Raw genomic sequence first — 16,350 nt, 5'->3', positions numbered from 1 at the left:
TTGGTCTCTGCTTTTTTTTTTAATGGAATTACACATTATAATAATTGAATATGAATACTAAACCATCAACATGTCATTTATTTATTTATATATATATATATATATATATATATATATATATATAAAAAAAAAAATAAAAAGCAGAGACCAGCAGATACTAATGCAAAGTATTTATAGCTGAGGGAGATTCCATAACATAAAGACCGTCACCGTTTACTAGGTTAAGGATATAACCTATCTATCTATCTAATATATATATATATATATATATATATATATATTAGTAAATACCTTGTACTGGACAAATTATTTTGTTTTTGCTAGGGTTAAGCGATTACCTAATTTTAGAAACTTTTTAGTTTGTTTTTGCATTGTGCCAGTGCTGAATGACACTCCTCTGCTGCGAAAGTATCAGTGTCTTTCTCGTTTTGTTGCGGTTGTTCTGCCGGTATGCTTATTGCTTTGCTAGTCTGAAAAAGCATATTCTATCGATCTATCTTTCTAGCAATTTAATTCTAATGAAATCAATGTTTATTGACTGTATTTCGTGTACAATGATCAATTGAATACACATATGCAACAGTTATTCTTATTATTCCGTCTCTTGGTTGCGGTTGTGCTTACTGCTGTGCATGTCTGAAAAATAAAGGCTTATTCTGTTGTATTCTACTTGTATAGGTTTATTTTGTCTAATTTACATTGATTAATAAAATACACAAGCAGATTTATTATATTATATACTTGTAGAAAACCTATACACTATGTTTTAAGTCTTAATAATACACAAAGAAAAGTTAAGCAACTGAAGACAAAATAAAACCTCACTGGACAGCGCGGTGGCGAACTCACACACACGACACTAATATGCAGACACATGGATGCGCACAGAAAGAGGAACTGTCAGCAAACCATCAAACACGTGCCTACAGTGGCCATTCAGGTCTAGAAATTATGGACAATTCCCTGCCGTTTACCTTTGGCATAACTCGACAGCGCAGACTCTCACATAGTGAAAACTTTAATATTTTTCTTGCAAACCTTACAATGCTGTCCGCAAACGTGGACCTTGTTTTAACCATAGTTGATATTCAATTTTATCAAACCACGGCAGCATTCCGACATATTTGCAACGTTGGGCGCTGATGGCAATAGACCCCGTTCCCATTTGAGATTTAGGCCGGCCAGGGCCGCCTTAACTCATATATGAATGAGGTCAAAGATTTAAGGCGGCCCTGGGCAATGAGAGAGGTCAAAACTAGTACCGCTTTTTGACCCGGCCTTAGCCGTGTGTCCACCAAAGCGTTTTTTCCTGAGGTCGGCGTGTTTTCTCAATTGTTTGCAATGGGAGCAGCGTTTTTAAAACGCTGGCAGCGTGACGCGGCGCTGAGCGTCTTTTTCTGGTCGCCGAGAGTTGAAAAATGTTCAGCTTTGGGTAAAACACAGCGGAGGAGGGGAGGGACAAATAGCACACCGTCAGTACGTCCTCTCTCTACGTGCTTCAGCCTTCCCTTCATCCAGAGCAAAGGCCAGAGCTATAGTTTGTGTTGCTAACAAATACTGGCTGTACAATGTCGGCACAAGGTAGAGAAGGAGGATGGACGGTCGGTGTGGTATTTGTCCCGCCCCTGCTCCGCTGTGATTGGACGGCTGGGCAAAAAGTGACAGTGACGAGCGCAGCGTTTTACTCAAAGTTGAACATTTTTCAACTCTCGGCGACCAGAAAAAAACGCGGAGCTCAGCGCTCAGCGTGAAAAAGACGCCCCCATTGCAAACAATTGGAAAAATACGCCGACCTCAGGAAAAAACGCATTGGTGGACACAGGGCCCTGGACCGAGTGGAAAGCGTCAGCGTGTGACGCACCTCAAGCCCCGCCCCCAGAGACTGCGCGTCTCACTCAGAGTAAACCCGGGTACGAAGATTATATTGTTTGAATGTCATATCGATCTATAGCCTTAAATGTACTGTTACATTTCACTAGCTCACATCTTTTATATATTATAAAAGTCTAGGCTAAGTAATGAGTTATAATGTAAACAGTTCAAACTACTCGGTCGATTGAAATAAAAGTGTGTAGCTGGTAAACTTGCTATTGTTTGTTCTTGTACTAAGTATGATTGAAGTCTGAAATTTAACTATGCATTTTACACGTGGAAAATGCATTGTGAAATTGTGAAAGGGACCATAACTTTATTAATTATCCACATTTTGCATTAAAACGATATAAATTTAACCGAAGCAGGTTTCCATTCAAATCAATTTTAAAACCACACCAGCTGTTTACTATGCAATCCGAAATGCGATTATATTGAGCTGAGCAGTACAATCACAAATGCCAGCGTTAGAGGTAAAAACTGGGCCGATGCAGAAATGAAAGCGCTGTTTACAATGTGAATGAAGATGAAGTTAAAACAGAAACCGCAGAAGTGCGCAGCGCTGAGGATATCACTATAGACGCGTCTCAGGCTGCTTTCGATGCATATCAATCACTCGCCCGACCAAGTTAAAAGGAAAATAAAAATGCAAAGTTCAAACTTTAAAAATGACAACAAATGCAGTGTGTGTGTATGTGATACACATTTTCAGGTTATAAATCTCAATTTTTCATTGATAACTAATGCATACGATTTATTGTGATTTAATGTGGATGTCCTAATAAATGTGCTTTGCTTTTGGGTGAATTGTATAACAGCACTTTTAGACTTGCAGAACCTAAGATAGACATTTGAAAATGGAAATATATTAATTCGATTCCCCATTGAACCAGCACGTTTTAATTATATTAGAAAGCTTCGGCTGCAAAGTGTTAAGATTACTTTCAAGGAATAATATATATATACACTCACCTAAAGGATTATTAGGAACACCTGTTCAATTTCTCATTAATGCAATTATCTAACCAACCAATCACATGGCAGTTGCTTCAATGCATTTAGGGGTGTGGTCCTGGTCAAGACAATCTCCTGAACTCCAAACTGAATGTCTGAATGGGAAAGAAAGGTGATTTAAGCAATTTTGAGCGTGGCATGGTTGTTGGTGCCAGACGGGCCGGTCTGAGTATTTCACAATCTGCTCAGTTACTGGGATTTTCACGCACAACCATTTCTAGGGTTTACAAAGAATGGTGTGAAAAGGGAAAAACATCCAGTATGCGGCAGTCCTGTGGGCGAAAATGCCTTGTTGATGCTAGAGGTCAGAGGAGAATGGGCCGACTGATTCAAGCTGATAGAAGAGCAACTTTGACTGAAATAACCACTTGTTACAACCGAGGTATGCGGCAAAGCATTTGTGAAGCCACAACACGTACAACCTTGAGGCGGATGGGCTACAACAGCAGAAGACCCCACCGGGTACCATTCATCTCCACTACAAATAGGAAAAAGAGGCTACAATTTGAACAAGCTCACCAAAATTGGACAGTTGAAGACTGGAAAAATGTTGCCTGGTCTGATGAGTCTCGATTTCTGTTGAGACATTCAGATGGTAGAGTCAGAATTTGGCGAAAACAGAATGAGAACATGGATCCATCATGCCTTGTTACCACTGTGCAGGCTGGTGGTGGTGGTGTAATGGTGTGGGGGATGTTTTCTTGGCACACTTTAGGCCCCTTAGTGCCAATTGGGCATCGTTTAAATGCCACGGCCTACCTGAGCATTGTTTCTGACCATGTCCATCCCTTTATGACCACCATGTACCCATCCTCTGATGTCTACTTCCAGCAGGATAATGCACCATGTCACAAAGGTCGAATCATTTCAAATTGGTTTCTTGAACATGACAATGAGTTCACTGTACTAAACTGGCCCCCACAGTCACCAGATCTCAACCCAATAGAGCATCTTTGGGATGTGGTGGAACGGGAGCTTCGTGCCCTGGATGTGCATCCCACAAATCTCCATCAACTGCAAGATGCTATCCTATCAATATGGGCCAACATTTCTAAAGAATGCTTTCAGCACCTTGTTGAATCAATGCCACGTAGAATTAAGGCAGTTCTGAAGGCGAAAGGGGGTCAAACACAGTATTAGTATGGTGTTCCTAATAATCCTTTAGGTGAGTGTATATATATATATATATATATATATATATATATACACATACACACTATTTTATTTGGTAAAGTATTTTACAATACAGATAAAAACATTCAAAACAAATTTTAATACTCGTGATTTAAAATTTGTTAAAATCAATATTCTAAAATCACTTAAACATTTTAAAATCTTAAGTGATTAACGTAAACAGAATACATGAACTCAAATAAATAAGTGCATAAAACAATAGAACAAACTTGTGATTAAAGCAAAACTGCAAACTAACAAAAGGGTCAAATACATTGAAAATAACTGAAAATGCACCGGACAAAGCAAAAAACAAATAAAACGATAAAAAAAAAAATATATATAAAAAACAAACCAAAACAGTCCGATGCATTTAAAATTAAAATCCAAACAGTCAATGTATTTGACAAATAAAAAAAAACCATAACAACCAAAAAAAACAAACAACTAGTGCTTTTAAAATCAACTAAATCTTTAAAAACAGTTAAAATTCATTTTTTAAAAGTCATTTTAAAAGTCATATATATATAGATCGGTTCTATAAGTTGTGATTATAAATAAATGGCATACACCTGTAAGCAGACCTATGTCTCGGTTCCACAGACTCATGGGTCCGTGTCGTGCCATGCCGTGCCGGAGTCCCAGAGCTTTTTTTGCAAAACCAGGCTGCTGTGAATCCGCCCCTCTGATGGGAGGAGCAGCGACTGTGGGTTTGGTTTGTGATAATAAATACACGTTTCTATTAAGAGATATCAGGAAGAGCTAAACGTGTAGACAACATTATGTTCAGACAAGCACGTCCCATAACAATATGTTTCCATGTGCAACAATAATACTAAATAGCAAATATGTATTGTTATTATTATCGTCATCATTTGTGCTAGTATATATGTATTTTAAACGGCACAGCCTGACTCCCTTAATTTATTACTCTTTCTGCAGATTTGTAACTGCAAACTAGGGCTGGGCAATATGACTTTAAAATAATATCTCGATATTTTTAGAAGTTTGGGCGATACACGATATATATCTCGATATTTATTGTTTTTATCCAATCAAGCCACAAAATAAGACCAAAGACATTCAAACTACAAGTATTTCGTTAATCCTTCAATAAAAAAACACAGTGAGGGAAAAAAGTATTTGATCCCCTGCTGATTTTGTACGTTTGCCCACTGACAAAGAAATGATCAGTCTATAATTTTAATGGTAGGTGTATTTTAACAGTGAGAGACAGAATAACAACAAAAAAATCCAGAAAAATGCATTTCAAAAAAGTTATACATTGATTTGCATGTTAATGAGGGAAATAAGTATTTGATCCCTTCGACTTAGTACTTGGTGGCAAAACCCTTGTTGGCAATCACAGAGGTCAGACATTTCTTGTAGTTGGCCACCAGGTTTGCACACATCTCAGGAGGGATTTTGGCCCACTCCTCTTTGCAGATCCTCTCCAAGTCATTAAGGTTTCAAGGCTGACGTTTGGCAACTCGAACCTTCAGCTCCCTCCACAGATTTTCTATGGGATTAAGGTCTGGAGACTGGCTAGGCCACTCCAGGACCTTAATGTGCTTCTTCTTGAGCCACTCCTTTGTTGCCTTGGCTGTGTGTTTTGGGTCATTGTCATGCTGGAATACCCATCCACGACCCATTTTCAATGCCATGGCTGAGGGAAGGAGGTTCTCACCCAAGATTTGACGGTACATGGCCCCGTCCATCGTCCCTTTGATGCGGTGCAGTTGTCCTGTCCCCTTAGCAGAAAACCCCCCCCAAAGCATAATGTATCCACCTCCATGTTTGACGGTGGGGATGGTGTTCTTGGGGTCATTCCTCCTCCAAACACGGCGAGTTGAGTTGATGCCAAAGAGCTTGATTTTGGTCTCATCTGACCACAACACTTTCACCCAGTTCTCCTCTGAATCATTCAGATGTTCACTGGCAAACTTCAGACGGGCCTGTACATGTGCTTTCTTGAGCAGGGGGACCTTGCAGGCGCTGCAGGATTTCAGTCCTTCACGGCATAGTGTGTTACCAATTGTTTTCTTGGTGACTATGGTCCCAGCTGCATTGAGATCATGAACAAGATCCTCCCATGTAGTTCTGGGCTGATTCCTCACCGTTCTCATGATCATTGAAACTCCACGAGGTGAGATCTTCCATGGAGCCCCAGACCGAGGGAGACTGACAGTTATTTTGTGTTTCTTCCATTTGCGAATAATTGCACCAACTGTTGTCACCTTCTCATCAAGCTGCTTGGCGATGGTCTTGTAGCCCATTCCAGCCTTGTGTAGGTCTACAATCTTGTCCCTGACATCCTTGGACAGCTCTTTGGTCTTGGCCATGGTGGAGAGTTTGGAATCTGATTGATTGATTGCTTCTGTGGACAGGTGTCCTTTATACAGGTAACGAGCGGAGAGTAGGAGCACTCCCATTAAGAAAGTGCTCCTAATCTCAGCTCGTTACCTGTATAAAAGAGACCTGGGAGCCAAAAATCTTGCTGATTGATAGGGGATCAAATACTTATTTCCTTCATTAACATGCAAATAAATGTATAACTTTATTGAAATGCGTTTTTCTGGATTTTTCTGTTGTTATTCTGTCTCTCACTTATAGACTGATCATTTCTTAGTCAGTGGGCAAACGTAAAAAATTAGCAGGGGATCACATAATTTTTTTTTTATTAAAATATACATACATACGTAAGTTTAAAAATAGCTGGCGTTACAATAGTTTTAATACATCTTAAATGCAGGGTGCTTTATCCCAGGGATTTTATATAGAACAATTATCCGTATTATATTAGGATGGTACAGCAGCTCCCATCTAAAAACAGTCCATATTCACCGATGTCTCAAAAATTATTTATTAGAGAAAAAGTGAACATCATAATGCTTACGCGTTTCAACTCATCTTCCTCAGAGCACATATATACATATACACAGTATGATTTACTCTCACATAACAATAACACAAGTAATAGTAATCACGCAACACATGCGCTGTAAAATGGTACAGATTCAGGTAGATTTAGCACAGCCGGGTTTATAGTGGCGCATTAAAATCTGCTAGACTTGGGCTGCGTCCCAAATCCCACACTTGCTCCCTACAACCTTCGACAAGTGTACACTTTGCGTGACATTGTGCTGACGTCACAGAGTGACACCCAGTGAGGAGGGTGTAGGGTGTAGGGTGAAGCTAAAAGCGATCAATTGGAAACACTTCAGCATCAGCATTCAGCGCCTTTGCATTTGACTGAAAAAGTACCTACGCAGTCTTTTCTTGTCATCTGTCTCTATTTAATTATAGTAGTAGTAGTAATAATAATAACAATAATAATAATAATTTTGAAATACACTGTTCGTTAATATCACCGCCTAGTTTTATAGGATACTACTTCAGTAATTAATTAAATGATAGTTTCCAAACAAAATGGTTTAACTTTCTAATTGTATATTTAAATCATGATTATATAATCATTTTATTTTATCTATCTACGTATTATTTCCTTGATACATAATTTAACAATTTCTACAACTGTGTAGCTAACATGTATTACATGTATATGCACCCGCCGCTGGTATATTATCCCAGTTGACGTGTCTCCGCCTTTAGCGCAAAGAGTTCTGGGACTTCAGCGCTAAAACACTTCCGCATAAGTGCGCTCTTTTCTACACTACGCTGAAGGGAGCATTGAAGGGCACAAACGGCTCGATTAGGCTCTTCACTCGCTCCCTAAGGGTTTGGGACAGCCCTTAAGATGCCACCGTAGTACTTCCGCCCCGCAAGGGAATGGAAGGAGGGAACAAGTGTGCGATTTGGGACATTTCTTCTCTGACTGTCGTGTTTCGATTCTACTTACAAATACAGCACGATGTTAATACAAAATAGTTATAATAGTAGTACTTCACCATCATAATAAAAAGAAAATTATTGCATTGCTTTCCAATGTATTAAAATGCAAACAAACGTTATTATTAATTTTATACAAATGATATCAATCTAAATTAGCGGGGGTGGGTGTGCTTGAAGATTGAGTTTAGCCCGACGACGAGAGCGGGGCGCAACGTGTGCGCTTGTGGACTAAAGTATCTATTGGTTATGTTGGTTATTCTGTGTCAGTTCACTCTCCTCCATGTCTGTGTTTCTGATGCACATTTCTTGCCGCATCCAGCACGTGTGGAAGAACCGGAAAGAACGCAAAGCGTCCTAATGACGAAAAATACTGCCGTAAAATTTGCAATTTGCGACACCACGATATAAACGATATAGCATAATATAAAACGATAGACGTTTTTCTATCGTCATACGATATATATCGTCATATCGCACAGCCCTACTGCAAACAATACTTTTTGCCGTATTATTTATAATTCACTTAGCAGACTGTAAGTTACAGTTGAAACAAAATACACAAGTTTCACGATTAATCATCCAGCTACAATATAGCAGGTTAATTGAACTAAAGTGTGCGCGTTTCAGTCATGGCGATTATGGACGCATTTAATAAACCAGTCCTTAATGTTTTAGAGGGAAACCCAGATCTGCTGTATTTATTTTTTCATTTATTTAACTTGTAAATTGGCACACATTAACTTAATCGTGTTCGCCTTCATAATGATTGTCTGCGGATTGTCCTGCACACCATTCACAAAACACAGCCTGAAACACCGGCCAGTTATTCATAAAATATTAATAACATCGGCTGCTACGATCCGATTATTATTGTCCTTCAATTTATTTTTAACTAGTCACGGCACTGCACCGGTCCTGTGAAATCCAAGTTTTTAATGCCCTCGGATATTAACTGTGAGCAGTTATTGTCTCTGTATGTGGATTTCACTCCATGCTGCTAATAAAACTGTAATTTCTTCGTGATCGCACACGGCACTTGAGATTATATCTTCCGACACAATGTATCTGATCTCTTCCCTGTCTGTCTAAAGTCCAGCTCACATCTTCGCTGTCAGAAGCGGAGATATTTCCTCAGTGGGCGGACGGACGCTTACGGACACGTCTAGCACCAGAGGGCTGCACTACGAAGCGAGGTAACTGGCTTATCCAGGTAAATTCAGGAGTAAGTTTGCGAGTAAGTTTTACCCAAGGTCTGCGGTCATGGCAATATACGCGCATCTCTACACTGCTCTGAGCAGGGCATGTTCGTGCTCAACTCAGTGTTACCCCATATAAGCACCGCCTCTCTCTGCCCACAGTCTTGTCGGGACCTAATCGACACTGGGCACGGGTTGTGAGGGGCTCCCTGGGAGAACATGAGGGGATTATGTGAATAGGAAGTCATTTCACAGCATCAGTGTTCAGGTATTTGATCATATCGTATTTGATCTGACATGTAGGCTAGCCTACATTATTTTGTCCTTAAAACGTCTACTTATATTCAAGACAATTAAAGACACATTAGGTGGTGAGCCACAACCAAGAGTGGATTCCCAAAATATGGGTGAATTATGCCCTCCTCCAGTTTTCACTATCTCTGCCTTTTTTCTGTTTGCTGTGAACACATGCATAAGCTATTATAAGTGTAGGCTACACACCACATCTGTACTGTGTATTAATGATGAGTATTATTAATACACACCACTTGATGGAATATTTTTATATTTCATCCGCACTTGTTGCAGGTGCGCTTTCAACTGGGGTTGCAGCTGAAATGATTGTTAGAATTAAGTTATTCTTAATACAATAGCATTCAATTCATACAGGTAGCCCTACAGCCTAGGTGCTTTAGGGAGTAGATCTTAATTCATTAACAGTGAGTAACGGGTCAATTTCAGAGATGTAGCCCATGTGTAGGCTATAATTGAATTATCCTAATTATTGTCACATATTTAGATATACTATTTCACGTGTCTTTACATCTCAATCATATTACAAATAAAAGAAGAATCCGTAAGACAAAATAGAGAACATATGACAAGAATACTGTTCTTACGAATTTACTGTGTCGGCAATGCGATGCCAACAAGCCTCCCTGGCTTTGTTGGCCGCCACAGTGTTAAATTTAGCCGCTAAGTTTTCTTTAAACCCTCATATCCCGACATTATCAGCGTGCATTGTTCCAGGGACAATAGGGCACAGAGCCATTGTGCACAAACTCAGTCTGCGCTGCCGAACACGCCCCCTTCCACACAAACGCGCACTAACTCCAGTTCTGTTACACCGAGTCAACTAACCAACATCTTAACCACCGTCGTAGTACCGTTTAACACCAGTTTAGGCAATCAGAGTTAGTCAACCCTGACTTTCCTTGATAACCCCGAGTTAAATCTGAGTAGGTTAAACTCCATTCGTAGTACACCCCTCAGATATTTAACCGTCCACAAAACACAGACGCGTCCAGGCGCTTAGCCAGTGGAAACACCCGTTTAAGCGTCGGGGGCCGGATGCGTCCGCCAGTGGAAACGGGGCACTAGCGTCATGCATAACTGGTTTGTTTGAGCAAATTTGTTTAATTCCCGGCATGCATTTCGTTTAGGCCCCCTTTTCACCTGCATGTGTGAACGCACTTAAGCCTCCTAAACTTGCAAATGTGAACAGGGTCTCTAAAAAAAAAAAAAAAAAAAGCCGGACTAAATTTGAGGTGGCCCAGGGCCGGCCTAATAAGTGTTAACGGGATCTAACCCATCAAAACACACCGACAGATCAAACAGTAGTCGTATTGGCCGCAGCATAAAGCAATCAACTGGCTCTCTCTAACCACTGCAGTTAATTCATTTAATCAGATTGCCGATTTATTATGACAGTGATTAGCACATTTAAATATATATATATATATATATTCACAAAATTCCAGCACTTTCATAATATTGAAAATACCACCTTAATATTCAAGCATTTTCAAGGATTGCAAACCCTGCTCTTATTATCACATCGATCTTTTGTCAGTACAGACAGACTGATTCCTCCTGCACACTCTGTCCAAGTCTGAGAGGCGCTGTTCTAATTGGTCATATAATTAGTTAGTAATTGGGAGGGTCGCCAGTTATAACTGACCATAATAGCAGACAGATGTAGAAAAAGTAACCAGTCAAATGCTTTTTCTTTGTGTGTTTATTGTAATCGTCATCAGTGGCACTAATGTGCATCATCTTGTCCAGACAGTTTTCATGTCCAGAACAGATCATAACTTATACAGCGTTTTTTACAGATGCAATATAAAAATATGACAATCATTAGCTGTTGGAAGATTATGAATGATGTGTTGATAAGAATGAATAGGCCTCACACGAATGCATACAGTACTACAGTTGGGGGGGGGGGGGGGTTGGATGTGAAGCAGTTCCAAAATAACAGCAAGCAAGCCCTACTCTCTGTGCCAATTCACAGTCACAGCATGCTAGGCTCCATACATGGTTTTAAAATTGTTATATCAAGCATCATCAGTGAGATGTGCTGGGGTCACTGCATTGTGACATCACTTCTAATGGTAATCCTTAAGAATCGCAGAATGTGTCTACTCATATATATTTAGTACACAGCCTCTTGGAAGCCTTTTAATATCCCATGCAAAATGTAGAACCACAAACACAAGCAGAAGTAACAAGATGAGATTTCACGCAGCATGTTTCTATTCTACAAAACATTTCAGTCTTTTTTCACAACAAACATTCTGATATAAAGGCATACAAGTAAATGCATACAATAATGATGCAGGCTTTATAAAACAAATATTTCCATCTCTAAATGATACTTGAGTTTTATCGGTTATTATACCCAAGTTTCCCTGCTGAGGGTCAGTGTGACAGTGGCTGGACTGGAGTGATTCCAATGACTACTCCTGCTGCAGCGATTGGCTGGAAACAGCAGAATGGAAAATATTTGTTTCAGTTTTAAATAACTGAAAGCGAAGTGCTGTCCCCCTGTGGTGCACGGGTTGACACGGAGATGGATCTGATTGGGGGGGTATTCTCATTTCAGTGGTGGATGGATTTTAGGGGGGGTGCCCGCCACCCAAAGAACTACCCTGGTGTCACCCCTGCACACACCTCTGTCCACTTGTGAATGAACCACACTGTAGATCACAGGAATCCCCCGCAGCCTCTATCTATGTCTCCCGCACTCCCCCTTTCGCTGTGTTTGTGTCCAGAGCGCGATCAACACTTTACACCACACTCTATTCATTCGTCTATGTATTATTGTATTTTTTTGGTGGAAGTTTTAAGCCTCCAAGAGAGGGAGAGATGCAAGGAGGGAGGGAGCCCCCTATCTGCAGGTTCAGCTGGTCTGTACAAACACTGTCAGCTTCCTGCCTGTCACTATCTCCCAAACACAATGTATTCACACACACACACACACAAATGTATTCTAACTCAGACCCTCACACTCTCTATGGGGCCCTCGCCCCATGATGTCAGCGTTTGGGTTTTTTAAAAAGTGCAGCTGACTGACTGGCAGGAAATCTGATAGCCCTGAACACACCCTGTCCCCAACAATGAATGCAGAGAGAGAGCGGGAGCAAGGGAGGCAGAGAGACTAGGGACTGAAGAGAGAGGGAGAGAAAGAGAGAGGCAGCAGAATAGGGGGAGAGAGAGAGAAGTAAAGAGGGGGGGGGGGGGGCTTGTGCACGTGACCCAGCTTCAGCAATGCAGAGACTGGGGCAGGCTGGGTAATCTCCCCAGCTTCCCCACTGCCCTGTGAGAGCTGACCGGAGCTGCTCACTGTTACACTGACAGGATGGCCCTGGCTGGCTGGCTGGCTGTACACTCTACCCACCTGCCTCACCACTCCATTGCACTGAGAATCCCCAGGGAGAGAGAGAGCGAGAGAAACTCTGCTCTACAGCTCACAGAGAGCAGAGATTCTCTACACTTATGCTCCCTGACCTAGATTGAAAGAGGGATAGAGAGAAAGAGAGGGGAAGGGGAAATAAAGAGGCACAGAGGGAGAGGGAAGGGCTGAGAGAGTGGTGCACTCACACACTTCCAAACACACACAGACGGATCTACACAGCCACTCAAACAAATTCAAATTCAAAGCTTTATTGGCATGACTTGCACAGCAGTATTGCCAATGCAGGTACAATATAACCAATTACATCAGTTCTTTAAACTTTTTTTATCACAGAGTGACAGGAATTAATTGATAAGAATACACAATCTCACACAAACATGCACACATTCAAACACCTACACACGCACTTCACACACAACTCTCTCACAATCACACTGTCATGCTGACAGCTCAGCCTGGCACACACACACACACACACACACACAATGGCCTGAATAACAGATTGAACCAATTTATTGGCAGCAGAGGCGTGTCCAGAACATTTTCAACAGGGTGGCCGATTTAGGGGGGCCATCCTTATTTCATCAATGCCAGTGGGTGGTGGGTGCTGACAGTGTTTCATCTAAAGTTAAGGGGGGGTGCTGACGGTGTCTGATCAGTACATGGCCAAATGATAAATACATTGGATGGATCCAGTGATCATTTGGAATAAAATGAATCACTTCATACCTGCAGGAAGCACATGCAAGAGCATCCCAAAAAAACTGACTAATAATGATCAACAATGACTAATAACTCTGTCTGACATTCATATAACCACATAAAAGGAAACCTGTGACACTGAGCACAGAATAAACAGAGAAAAGGGAAGGAGGGAGAGAGGGGAAGGGGTGGGGGAGAACCACACAGTTCTGTGTTTAGCAGATGACATCTGTATTTAGGTGTATATGTACTGTCTGTACAGCACTGTGACTCAGCACTGGAGCTGTGTGTGGGCGCTTTGGCGACACTAGTGTCCCCCTGTCAGGCCAATAAGAAGAGTTTTTAATTTGGATTAATTTGAGAGACGGGTGCTGTACGGCCCGGCTCAGTCCTGTTCCCATCTCTGCCTCTCCCTGTCTCTCTTTCCGCCTGGGCTGATGAGAGCACGATAAGGTATCCAGTATTGCCCAGAGCTGTGGAGCATTACTCACTCCCTGCCTGCCTCCCCCAACTATGCCTCTGCACCCGGACACACGGATTACATACTGTGACTCATGGAGCCGAGTTAGGTAATACAACGGAACAGTGCAACATTTGTTTTTTTATTTTATTTTGTATTGTATTATTAACTGAATATAGGGGGGGGGGGCGGCGGACACAGTATGGGCACATGTATTGTAAATTGGCCCCCAACCCACGGGCTGCTGTCCTTAGTGGGTTGGCACAGAAATAAACAAAGGGGCTGTTCACTACAAGTCCCCTTCTTGCTGTAATGGAACCTATTACATAACTTTGCATTATCCGACCTACAGGAATTTGCATAGGGCCGGACAACAGCAGCCGCGCACTGCGACCGTCACACACCGGCACGCCCGTGGGGCTGGCACGGAGAGGGGCAGAGGAATAATGAGTGCTTTGACTTGCGTGTGTATGCAAAGGCAGTGCTCCGGGGTCACACTGATAAGGCAAAGCGGTGCCCGTCCGTCTACCCGAGGGAGAGAGGGGCCTGTGCTCACCGGCCGACACACCTTCAGGGCGCACCGACTCCAGCACGTGGGGGTATACAAGGGCAGTGCACACCTTATTAATACATTAGTCAGGTTTTGTAATTCATACTTTCTCCATCTTATTATTACAGAATGACCATTACAGTCGAGAAGTTAGAATGAAACACGTTCCAAATGAATTCAAATAAACGCTTCACACAACATGAAAAACAAAAAAGTCAAAACGATACAGAAGACACTAGAAAAGCGCATAACTTCCCACGCAGTTATAGCCAGAGCAAAGCTGAAATCCAGATGTAGGTTGAAATGCCGACTGGAGACACTATAGATGTCAGGGAGGCAGCTCAACACTTTAAACACTTTCATGTGTCCGGAGTCAACAGTAGCTGGGCCTATAACACATCTGTCCATCATATCCAACTACATATTGTATAAGAACAATGGCAACGAACAGTAATTATTCATAATTATAATATTACGATCACTTAACCTGAATTAGAGCTGACTATTATCTAACCCACCTGCTTACATAAAGATGCATGAGTGAACTACAGAAATAAAGATTTTGATTAAATTAATAATGTAATTATATGCATTTCTTTTTAAACCCATTCTGTACACTACACCGGTTACAGTGTTATTCGTCGAGAACCAGACTATATCCCCCCCCACACCCCGACCCACAGTCAATATGAAAACGACGACCCGGGCACTGTACGGACAGTACAGCCCAGCACCAATCCGCCACTTTGTGTAACAATCGCTAGAGTGCAACAATAAAATCTTTGTTTTGACAACACGGGAGCAAAAACACACGGCTCTCACATCTGTAGCACAAAATAAATACACCAATACAGAAGATTGAAAAAACACTCATATACACACACACTCTCTCTCTCTCTCTCGATCACACACACACTAATACACAAACATACAAATTCTCTCTCTCTCTCACACACAATTAAATTAGCTGATTTACTCGGAGGAACCCCAGCTTCTGCCAGGCGACACGTTAAACAGCCCCAATAACAACACGCCAGGCGCTGTGGGGGAACGCGAAAAGGACACGCGTGTCCGTGTGCTGGATGCGAGTGATAACTGAATTATGATTGTGTGTGAATCCCGCTCTCTCTCACCCTCCGACAGCTCCAGGTCCAGCTCGGCCAGCTGCTCTCTGATCTCTTTGGGAAGCTCCGATAAATCCACCCCGCGGTCCGCCATGGTTGCCACAGCAATGATGTTTACGTTAAATTATAAGATACAACCACATTAAAAAATCACATTCAATAAAACAAAAAAACGAATGCCAAGGGTGACAGTAAAATCCTCCTTCACGGCACGAAACAGGAACGAAAATACAGTTTAAAATCCATCCGTGCGACTCTCCGTCTCCGCCATACTGAGATGAACAGGAGAAAAAAAAAAAAAAAAAAATTCAGCCACTGAATCACATGACCTCATCTCCCTGCGCTTCCGCGCAGTGCTGCCCCCTGCCGGCTCCCCTCCGTACCGCCACACTTCAACACGGGGCGCCCTTGTTTTCACAGCGCCGTGACTGCATGTAGTGTAGCGCCTTCAGGTGGTCACACTAAGCAACTGCAGCTGAATGTTATTTTCCTGCCTGTTTTTTCCCTACATAGGCTATTACCGTAGTTTACCTTAAACTTTCATCCAGTTCAAGAATTTGACTATCCTCAGCTATCCTTAATTTCCATCCAGACCTCTCAGATCCTCCTGTGCCAGAAGATTCACTGTACCCCTCTCCACGCCCCTTCCTACAGAGCATGTTCCTTTTCAACCCTTGCCTTTGAGACGTGGAAGGACTTTCACAAAAAAA

At 41.8% G+C, this 16,350-nt stretch overlaps 1 protein-coding gene across 2 annotated transcripts in view; it reads right to left on the bottom strand.

Annotated features, from left to right (window-relative positions):
• The window catches only part of LOC136752920 (disco-interacting protein 2 homolog B-A), a 53,738-nt gene extending 37,748 nt beyond the window's left edge, over positions 1–15,990 (bottom strand). Inside the window, exon 1 of one of the 2 annotated variants that reach the window (XM_066708640.1) lies at positions 15,650–15,990. In XM_066708640.1, the coding sequence (XP_066564737.1) occupies positions 15,650–15,734 (85 nt within the window). In that variant the 5' untranslated portion in view covers positions 15,735–15,990. The remainder of the gene's footprint in view (positions 1–15,649) is intronic. The other variant, XM_066708641.1, reaches the window with a different exon arrangement.
• Between the last annotated feature and the right edge of the window lie 360 nt (positions 15,991–16,350).

This window comes from Amia ocellicauda, chromosome 7 (assembly GCF_036373705.1).
Source record: "Amia ocellicauda isolate fAmiCal2 chromosome 7, fAmiCal2.hap1, whole genome shotgun sequence".
NCBI classification, from domain to species: Eukaryota; Metazoa; Chordata; class Actinopteri; order Amiiformes; family Amiidae; genus Amia; species Amia ocellicauda.
The sequence above is the reverse complement of the archived record's forward strand: the minus strand, read 5'-3'. Positions and strand labels throughout refer to the sequence as shown.